This window comes from Bison bison, unplaced genomic scaffold (assembly GCF_000754665.1).
Source record: "Bison bison bison isolate TAMUID 2011002044 unplaced genomic scaffold, Bison_UMD1.0 scf7180017864291, whole genome shotgun sequence".
In the NCBI taxonomy this organism is placed as follows: domain Eukaryota; kingdom Metazoa; phylum Chordata; class Mammalia; order Artiodactyla; family Bovidae; genus Bison; species Bison bison.
Window position 1 is genome coordinate 1,790,035 of NW_011494863.1, and position 11,031 is coordinate 1,801,065.

Consider the following 11,031-nt stretch of genomic DNA (forward strand, 5'->3'; position numbering starts at 1 on the left):
ACAGTCCAACTCTCACATCCATACATGACCACAGGAAAAACCACAGCCTTGACTAGATGGACCTTTGTTGGCAAAGTAATGTCTCTGCTTTTGAATATGCTATCTAGGTTGGACATAACTTTCCTTCCAAGGAGTAAGCTAATTACCAAAAACTAAAGAAGGAAACCATTTTGTCACCACCAGAGAGAAGACAAAAACTGTAAAAAGATAATTTATTTCAAATATGAAGCTTTAAAAAAGCAAGATTTTAAAGTAAAGTGAGAGTGACAGGAAAGGTGTAATGCTTTTTCAACGCTATTTTCAAGGAGAGGTGGCCAGGGACACCAGTGCCTGCTGCTCTCACTTCTGCTCCTTACAGCCTGAGGGACTGGCAGTGGCCAGATTCGTTCTTGGTCCCTGAGGAAGCCAAACACAGCACCTTCGTGGGTAGCATCACCCAGGACCTGGAGCTGGAGCTGGCGGAGCTGGTGCCATGCCTGTTCTGGGTTGTATGGGGAACTGGTTCCACAGGGAACTTATAAAGATGAATTTGCAGAATGGCATTTTGTTTGTGAATATCTAGATCCATTGGGAGAAGCTATGTGGACAGAGGGCCAAATGTAGTATCCACCTAGAGGTAATTGTGGACAGGCCACCTGAGGTTTTCCATGTGGATGTGGAGGTGCATGCTTTAATAAAAATCCTCTGGTCTTTGGAGCAAGAGACACAGGTTAATTTATTTCTGAATCTAGATTGCTAGATTCACGTTTCCTGGTACCAATGCTATTCTAACCCTTAGCTCCAGGGTTTATTTCTCTTTGGGTGTACAGGCACGTGGTGAACTAAGTCACTTTAACCTGAATTGAAGTCTGGATAAGAAGAAACACCAGAACTTCGTTTATGATTGACAGGCACTGGGACGGGAGCAAACCAGAACTAGAAGGTACAGTTCAGCTGCTGATCAGAGTGCTTGATGCTCCATTGTTTGCCCAGGCCGTGTACACAGTGTACTTTTAGACACTATAGCAAATGGAACATTAGTGATCATATTAAACACCTGTGATGCTGATGAACGTGTAAATGGTGAAACTGCCTTTTCCTTTGGCAATGATATCCCTCTTGACTTAAAAAGAAACAAAAAGCTTCAAAAATGATTCCAGCTCAGGGGAAATTAGGCTATTTGGTAGACTGAATATGAAGAAATGAAACCCTATGAAATTCAGGTAAAAGCAGTTGATAAAGAAGGTCCTCAATATCAAATGACTGCAAGGTTTTTGTGAGTGCTGGATATAAACGATAATACTTTTTACCAGTTAGAGGACCCTTCACTCTGCACTGTCATTGCCTTCATCTCCTTGTCCAACTGTGACTGTGGTGTCAGTGTGTAGGTGACATGCACCCTGAGGCCTCATGTCCCCTTCAAGCTGATGTCCACCTAAAAGAATTCATTGGTGCTGGACAGAGCCCTGGACTGTGAAAGCATGTCGAAATATGTGGTGGTGGTGACTGTAAGGTGCTCACCTTCCCTGTCGACCACGACCAACATGTTTGTGGAGGTACCCAGTGTGAACTACAGCATGCCTGGCTGCTGCCTCCTGAGCTGGGTGACTGGGCCGTGCTGTGAGCCAGCTGGTGGCGGGGTAGGTGAGTGTGGGCCACATGGTGGCAAAGGTGCACACAGTGGATGCAGACTGGGCTATACCACATGGCTGTCTTAAGGACTCGGGGCTACCATGCGTGGCTGTCATATGAGCTGTAGCCGGTGGTGGGTGGCGAGCACAGCGTGTTCCTCATGGGGCTGTACACTGGCAAGATCCACATGATGCACACCCTGGACAAGGTGGACGCACTGCGCCTACCGGTGCTGGTGAAGGACCAGGGTGAGCCGGCGCTGACGGCCATGGCTACCGTGCTAGAGGACAGCAGCCGGGTGCCCAAGGGCTCTTTGTGGGCTTCGACGGGCTTCGCTGGAGCGGAAATGGTGTTAATGGATGTGAACGTGTACGTGATCATCGCCATCTGTGTGGTGTCCAGCCTGTGGATGTCATGCTGCTGCTGTACATGGCGCTGTGGTGCTCCATGCTGCCCAGCGAGGGTGCATGTGGTCCACGAAGCCCAAGCTGGTGTGCTCCATCATGGTGGGGAGCTGGTCTTACTCTCAGCAGACACAGCAGAGGGTGGGTGCTCTGGGGAGGGACCACCCAACACCAACCTCATGGCTTTCAGCTCCGTCTTTGTTCAGGTCTGAACACGTTGGGAGGAAATGAATATCCAGAAACAAATTCGGATCTTTCTGGTAATGTAAATTCAACTTCCAAGCTTTAGGTTTAATTTTTAAATTTTTTAACTTATCTAACCATCTTTTCAAATGTCACTTTAAAAACTGTATTCCAAGTGTTCACTAAAGTCAGAACAAATCTTACCGTTTATTGTAGATGTTTATTCTATTACATATGGCTGCATCTTGAATGGAACTTGGAGTCAAACAACAAGCACATATAGGGACAAATCATCATATTCCTTGGTTTAAATAGCAGGATACTTTTGAAAGAAATACTGAGGTAGTAAGTAGCTTTGAGCATATTTACCATAGGATCTTAATGTAGTCAAATACAGTGACATTTTCAAGTTTATTTATATCTCATAATGAAATGTCAAGCTCTGGACAAAAAATTATAGGCAAATTTTTAGAAACCATCTGCCTTTCCTTAATATTTTAAGTTTCAAAGTGGGCAATTTAAAAAATCATTTTAAGCAAAAGTAATTTAAAATATATTTTAGGGTGATATTTTAATTTTTGTATTAAAATATACAGTTATTTTTTGATTGCCATTATGGTCACTATCCTGATGCCAATGACTTTGAGTTCTCCTGGTTCTAGAAAGCTTGATGTGGAATGATTTTGTTATTATAGGATCATTGACTAGGAAACACTTACTGAGCACCTTCCATTTACTCACAAATGTTCTAAGACACTTTATTTTTATTTCTCTCAACCTTTCCAATAACTTTGTGAAGTGCATACTTTAGTCTCTCTTTGTGGATGAAGGTGCTGAGGCTCAGAAAAACTAAGTGCAATATTTTTACTCAGTTTCCTCTAAATTTCCCAAGGATATCCAAAATTGGCTTGTTCTAATGCACTTCATTGCCTTGTATAAAGTATTTAAAGTAGCTTACAATGGAAGATATTTATAAGAATTATTTTTAAAATCTGTTTAAAAGTCAAAGTAAAAGATCAAGAGAAGAGTGGGAACAATTTATCAAAAAATCAGTAATAGGTTGAGTGCAAATCCTAATACTCATCTTCCTAGAAGTAAATACAGAAATATAAAAAAGAATAAAAGGAAATTCTCTATACCAAATTTTCAAGAGAGAAAAAAAAAAAACTCCTCTCTGCTATAAACTCAAACAGTTGATTACTGATCATTATGTAAGGGTTTAGCAATATACTCAAGAGTATGTTTGATAGCAGTTTTGGAAAACAAGCTGAAACATATTTGTTAAAAATACTATACTTGCTAGTCACTAAGTCAAGAGCATAATGTTAAACTTTATTTCCTATGTTTAATTCTGAAGTTACACAAGCATTAAATGAACATATTTTTGTCTGCAAACATTCAAATAAACATACAGAAAATGTCCTATGAAAGTCCCCTTTTAGAAGCATTCTATAAGAAGTTAGTATAATTTAGTAGTTAAGTTTCTAGAGATTTGAACTGATACAGAACTGTTGCTTAGAATGTTTCAAAAAACAGGTGGTGAGCATGTTTCTGCAACTTTTCAAATATTAATTATCATCCCTCCAGGCTTTTGGCAAAAATCAGCAAAATAATATTAATAATAATAATAATTTTAAAGTCATATTGCCAAGTTTCCAGCTCCTTTAAATGTGAGGTAAACTTTGCAAGATTATAAAGTTGAGAGAGATAAATTGAAGCACAAAAGAGTTTCTCTTCCCTAATTCACACTACCTATGTCCCCACGTCCAGGCTTAGGAATTTCTCTAGGGACACTCAATATATTTACTGATGGATCCATTCCACAAGCACAAATGGAAAGCCTACTGCATACTAAGTCCTGCTGTAGAAACTAGGGACCTAGCAAGAGTGAAACAAGATAGGTGAGTCCCTGACTTCAAGGTGATCACACTGTAACCCATTTAAAATCACAATTGTGTTATGAAAAGACTTGGATTTGGTGTAATATTGCCTTTTCAGTTTTATTTGTCTAAACAAATTGTCTTATAAAGGAGAATCTCATTCTATTAATAACTTTTTAAAAATAGGCAATATAATGCTGACTGCTATTAGCCGTAGTTAATATTCTTGTGCCATTCAGAATCTTTGTGCCAACTTTCAATAGTTTTGTCTTCCTTTATAAGATTTCTTCCATGAAATATATTCTTTCCTTTCTTCTTCTTTATTAAGATGACCCAGTTGCCTTATTTTTCAGCTTTTCCACCATTCTTTGCTATCATTAATGTGTTATATAGATTTATGGGAAAGTTTATTAATGTGTTATATAGATTTATGGGAAAGTTTATTTTTTGGTATGTTTACAATTCTAATTAGTCATTCATTTGGGAAATGTATTAACTTAAAATGGTCATATCTTCAAAAGGTAAATTTATATATGCTGAGATCTTATCAGATATGGCAGGCTACAGTTCATAGAGCTGCAAAGAGTTGGACAGAACTGAAGCAACTTAGCACACATGCAATTTGATTAGTTTTGGTTAATATTAATTATCCATTAAAGCTGGCAGCTTCACACCTTTGTCATCTATCTGAAAAAACTAGACAGAGATCATTGTGCTGTTAATACTTTTTATTCTCATTTTTCTATGAAGGCTCCAAAAATCATCCCAGTGGAAACAAAACCTATCATTGCTTTCAGTAAAATATTGGTAAAACATACCTTATTATCATTTGATTATTCAATTTCAGTAATGAATTTAAATTTAATAACTATGATTTTAGGATACTTTCAAGTTACCTTGGTATAATAATAACAATGTAATTTAATTTGTAGGGGAATACTACAAATTAGCATTGTCTAAAATATAAGGAATAATACCCAAGAAGACTATTTCTTGATATGTTCCTTCTTTTTCAGAAAACTTCCTTTCTAAGATTAGAGTTGTGATTCTATTTTCTAGTATTTGTTGTTCAGTTGCTAAGTCGTGTCTGACTCTTTGTGATCCCACAAACTGCAGCATGCCAGGCTTCTCTGTCCTTCACTATCTCCCTTAGTTTGCTCAAACTCATGTGCACTGACATGACCATTGACCTGACATGTCCAAACTCATGACCATTGAGTCAGTGATGCCATACATCTCATCCTCTGTTGCCCCTTCTCCTCCTGCCCTCAATCTTTCCCAGCATCAGGGTCTTTTCCAATGAGTCAGCTCTTTGTATCAGGTGGCCAAAGTATTGGAGCTTCAGCATCAGTCTTTCCAGTGAATATTCAGGACTGATTTCCTTTAGGATTGACTGGTTGGATCTCCTTGCAGTCCAAGAGACTCTCAAGAGTCTTCTCCAGCACGACAGTTTGAAAGCATCAATTCTTTGGTGCTCAGCCTTCTTTATGGTCCAGCTCTCACATCTATACATGACTACTGGAAAAACCATAGCTTTTACTATATGGACCTTTGTCAGCAAAGTAATGTCTCTGCTTTTTCATAAGCTGTCTAGATTTGTCATAGCTATTCTTCCAAGGAGCAAACATCTTTTAATTTAACAGCTGCAGTCATCGTCCACATTGATTTTGGAGCCCAAGAAAATGAAATCCGACACTGTTTCCACATTTTCCCCATCTATTGCTGTGAATTGATGGGACCAGATGCCATAATCTTAGTTTTTTGAATGTTGAGTTTTAAGCCAGCATTTTCACTCTCTTCTTTCACCTTCATCAAGAGGTTCTTTTGCTTCTCTTCACTTCTTGCTATTGAAGTGGTATCATTTGCATATCTGAGGTTGTTGATATTTCTTCTGGAAATCTTGATTCCAGCTTGTGATTCATTCAGATTACTGTTATTTTCTAGTATGTGCTGTGCTATGCTTAGTCATGTCTGACTCTTTGCGACCCCATGGGTTGTGGCCTGCCAGGCTCTTCTGTCCATGGAGATTCTCCAGGCAAGAATACTGGAGTGAGTTGCCATGCCCTCTTCCAGATCTTCCCAAACCAGGGATCAAGCCCAGGTCTCCCTCATTGCAGACGAATTCTTTACCATCTGAGCCATCAGGGAAGCCTATGAATACTTCAGTGGGTCGCCTATCCCTTTTCCAGGGGAACTTCCCAACCCAAGAATCAAACCAGGGTCTCCTGCATTGCAGGATTATTTACCAGCTGACCTACTAGGGAAGCCCATTTTCTAGTATAACAGTAAATAATTAGAGAAGTTAGGTATCACTTCAAAGTACCTTTGAGACTTATGATTAGGCAAGAATGCAAATGGATGAGAATGAGAAACAGTTGTTTATTTTGGTAGCCACTGTCAATATTTCTGTTCTCCTCCTTCTGGGAACACTGGAGGATTTCATTTCCTTGCTACCCTGAGCTTTGATTTTCTTTGATCAAATACATGTGAATGATGTATATCACTTCCAAGCAGAAACAGATAATTGCCAGTGAAAGATTGCCTCCTGCTGTCTTTTCCTATTGTAGCATTTGTGGAAGTACAGGTTGATGCTGAGATGCCATTGATCAAAATATTCTGGGATGCTGAGCCAACATGTGGAGAAAAGCTGTCCTAGACAGTCTCCCATAACCACAGAGGACTTTTCAGGAGTCAGAGATAAAATCATGTTTATTTAAAATGGAAATAGTCAATATACAGCAACATGGTCATTGGGGTTCCACTGCCATTAAGCTAATGTGAATAGAATACATTTTACAAGAAGAGCATTACAACATGTAATCTATACAACTGATAGGAGAACATTATTATTGACCCTTTCACTAAAGTATCTGACCATTAAGTAGATTAGATAACTTGTATTTCATGGAAAAATTATTGTGTAGTGATTTCTTTTATATAAAAATCAGGAGAAGAAAAATAAACTGAATTTAAAATGTTTTAGGCACCTCTTTTTTTTTTTCTTGCCTATCATCCATTTCCCTTTCTTCTTTTCTTCCTTCTGGGGCTTTGTTGTAGTTTTGTGAAAGACTTGAATGGGCATTTTTGAAGAATGAATCCTCAGAGACATAAAATTGTAGGGAATTGACAGTTTGCTTTGGTAAGGGCAAAGGGTATTCTTAGCAATGGATACTATATTGGTTTTGTAATGCTTCTGTATGTAACAAATTACCACAACCTTGGGGGCTTGAAACAACACAACAGAAATTTATTCTCTCACAGTTCTAGAGTTCAGAAGTCCAACAAGGTGTTGGCAGGGCCATGTTCTTTCTGAAGACTGTAAGGGGAGAATTCTTCCCGGCCTCTTCCAGGTTCTGGTGGCTCTAGCCATTCCAAGGTTCGTGGAAGTGTAACTCCAGTTTCTGTCTCAGTGGTCACAGTTCCTTCTTTCACATGCCTCTGTGCATTTTTTCTGTCTCTTATAAGGATATTTGTCACTGGATTTGTGACCCACCCAAATCTAGGATAATGCTAAGTTTAGGTTTATCTTAATTATGTCTGTAAAGATCTCTATTCCAAATAAAGACACATTTTAAGATTCTGAGTGGATATATCTTTTGGGAGCTACTATTCCAACCACTATAGATACAAAGAAGTATCAAGCTTATTGGCTAAGCTTGGCTTCTCAGACTCCTATCCCCATTGGAGGAAATGTGCTTGCATTTCTGGCAATGGGAATCTATCTCTCTGAGAGAGGGGGAGAGATATTCCGGGTCCTCAGAAACCCTGAATAACAGAAGAATGTGCCTCATACCTTCAGACATATGATTCTCAAAATCCAGCAAAATTAGTTTATAGGATTGCAAAAATTCCCTTTAAGCAAGCCATGTTTCCTAGAGCTAATATCTGGATTTTAGGCATAATTCCTTAGTATGTCAACAGTAGCTGGTATGTGGCCACTGATTATTAAAAAAACCCATAGGGTATTACAAATATACAGTTGCACTGCAACTACTTAATGATATAATGGCTAGCCTGTAGCTATGTGCAATCTCTTTAAGCTCCAGGAGAAACTAAATACATGAGTCTTTGTACTGGCCTTAACAAAAACAAACCTCCTTGTTTTTAGTCCCCATAATTTAGGTGTGCCTGATTTCATCTCCTGGCTTTAAGAATAGATAAGCAAACCATGTCTGGCCAGTGTGAGGACCATCACCACTACTGACTAAAGAAAAGATATGTCATCTAAACAGGATCAAAGGAAGTGATTGTCTAGGACTTTTTCCTGGGCTACTAAGAAAAGGGCATTTTTCTTTCTGCTGAGAGTCACTACATGTGGCCTGAAAATAGGTAGCCTAAAAGCTACCCTAACCATTTTTGCCATCACATGTAAAAGTATTATAAAAGTTGAGATAATTTTCTTATGGCATTATTAAAGTGTGTACACCAAGCTCTTCCTGAAACTAGTACATAATTTTCCACTTCCATGTATAAAACAATAAATAATGTTCTGCTTTTTTGCTTAAGTCAGTTTACTTGGGGTTTATTGTTAGAATATGATTAATAGACATATATACTTTTATAGATGATGTGAATGAATATCTTAAGATATTGGACTCAAGGGAGAAATTAGCCTTGGGTTTCAGTACCAGGAAAAGCTAGTTTTTCTTTAGCAAGGATTTTTTCTTTTACTGACACTATAAATTTTGCAGTTAATTTTTGTTTTCCTCTTTGCCAAAAACAAAGTTTGTGACCTCCTTATTGTGGTTCAGTCATAAGATGTGTCCAACTCTTTGCTACCCCATGAACTGCAGCATTCCAGGCTTCCCTGTCCTTCACCATCTCCTGCAGTTTGCTCAAACTCATGTCCATTGAGTCAGTGATGCCATTCAACCATCTCATCCTCTGTCTCCCTCTTCTCCTCATGTCCTCAATCTTTCCCAGCATCAGAGTCTTTTCCCATGAATAGGCTCTTTGCATCAGGTGGCCAAAGTATTGGAGCTTCAGCTCAGCATCAGTCCTTCCAGTAAATATTCAGGGTTGATTTCCTTTAGAACTGACTGATTTAATCTCCTTACTGTCCAAAGGACTCTCAAGAGTCTTTTTCAGCACCACAGTTTGAAAGCATCAGTTCTTCAGCGTTCAGCCTTCTTTGTGGTTGTGACCTGCTTAGAGTAACTGAAGATAACTTTTATGCATTTTGACACTGACTTACCCTCAATTCATTTTGTTTTATCCCTATGTTATCTTTGTCATATTTTCATATCATTTGTATATTAAGGGGACAGCTAAGAATTATTAAAGTTAAGATATTCTCAACACTAAAAAGAGATCAATTGTACTGTTCTTGAATAAAAATCCAAATGTAGCAGAAAAGGGGATATTCTTAATTAAGAATATATTATCCAGATGAGGAAAATAAATTATTAATTTACAAACATCTGTGAACAGTCCAGAAAGCAAAATTAAATCCCAAAGCAAAAATTAAATATATAAATATATTTTCAATTTATAAAATATAAACTAAAATATCCTTTGATTTCTATGTGCTTTACTTGAAGAAACAGAAAAAAAAAATCTGTTATATCCCAAAGAACTGAAAGCAGGGTCTCACAGATATTTTCATGGTGGTGGTGGTTTAGTCGCCAAGTTGTGTCTGACTCTTGCGATCCCATGGACAGAGGAGCCTGGCAGGCTACAGTCCATGGGATTCTCCAGGCAAGAATACTGGAGTGGGTTGCCATTTCCTTCTCCAGGGATCTTCCCAACCCAGGAATAGAACCTGGGTCTTCTACATTGTAGGTGGATTCTTTACCAACTGAGCTACAAGGGAAGCCCATATTTTCATACCCATGCTTATAACAGCACTATTCTCAATAGCTAAAAGGTGGAAGCAACCCAGATATCCATGGACAGATGGATGAATGAATAAACAAAATGTGGTATATAAAAAAATCAGAATATTGTTTGGCTTTATAAGTAAGGAAATTCATCACATGCTACACATGGATGAACCTTAGTGAAATAATCCAGTCACAACCAAACTGAGATTTCACTTATGTGAGGTACCTAGAGTAGTCAAATTTGTAGAAACAGAAAGTAGAATGGTTCTGAGAGGGATGTAGTATGGTGGAAAAGGGGAGTTGTTTTCTAATGGGTATAGAGATTCATGTTTGCAAGATTAAAGTTCTCAAGATATTTCACAACATTGTGACTAAAACAAACTAAACTGTATACTTAAAAGTGGATGATATGTAAATTTTGTTATATATTTTAACACAGTAAAAGGGGGAAGTGATATATTTCAGTTTAAGATAGGTATTTTTCCTAAATGAAAGCTATCAGTAAGCTTAGCCTGGACAATTGTTAAAATTTAAATCTACACAATCAACAGTAGAGCCTACATTTTGGCCACATGATGTCGCTGTCTTACCACAGTATATCCTCTAAGAAGAAAAATACCCAGAACCCTATTGTAACTCCAGCGAGGAGAACAATAAGAGAAGCAGCAGGACTTGAGCATAGATTAGAGAACAACATTTAAAATTTTGCACAACACGATATTCTAGTTTGATCAACTCACTGAGAATTGGTGATGGTGTCTTCTAAGAGTAGGGGCGTGGAGGTCCGGGATCTGCTTCCGCTGCTTCTGCTCTTAGCTGTAGGCGAGGCCGCGAGCGGCCAGGTCCGCTATTCAGTCCCTGAGGAGGCCAAACACGGCACCTTCGTAGGCCGCATCGCCCAGGATCTGGGACTGGAGCTGGAGGAGCTGGTGCCGCGCCTGTTCCGGGTGGCATCCAAAGGCCACGGGGACCTTCTGGAGGTAAATCTGCAGAATGGCATTTTGTTTGTGAATTCTCGGATCGACCGGGAGGAGCTGTGCGGGAGGAGAGCAGAGTGCAGTATCCACCTGGAGGTGATCGTGGACCGGCCGCTGCAGGTGTTCCATGTGGAGGTGGAGGTGAAGGACATTA

General features: G+C 39.0%; 1 protein-coding gene and 1 pseudogene across 1 annotated transcript in view; both read left to right on the plus strand.

Moving 5' to 3' along the window:
- The first annotated feature begins 1,460 nt into the window (after positions 1–1,460).
- On the plus strand, positions 1,461–2,304 carry LOC104996354 (annotated as a pseudogene).
- An 8,348-nt stretch (positions 2,305–10,652) lies between these two features.
- LOC104996355 overlaps positions 10,653–11,031 on the plus strand; it is a 15,399-nt gene continuing 15,020 nt past the window's right edge. Inside the window, exon 1 of the mRNA XM_010850615.1 lies at positions 10,653–11,027. Coding sequence (XP_010848917.1) covers positions 10,653–11,027 — 375 coding nt within the window. The remainder of the gene's footprint in view (positions 11,028–11,031) is intronic.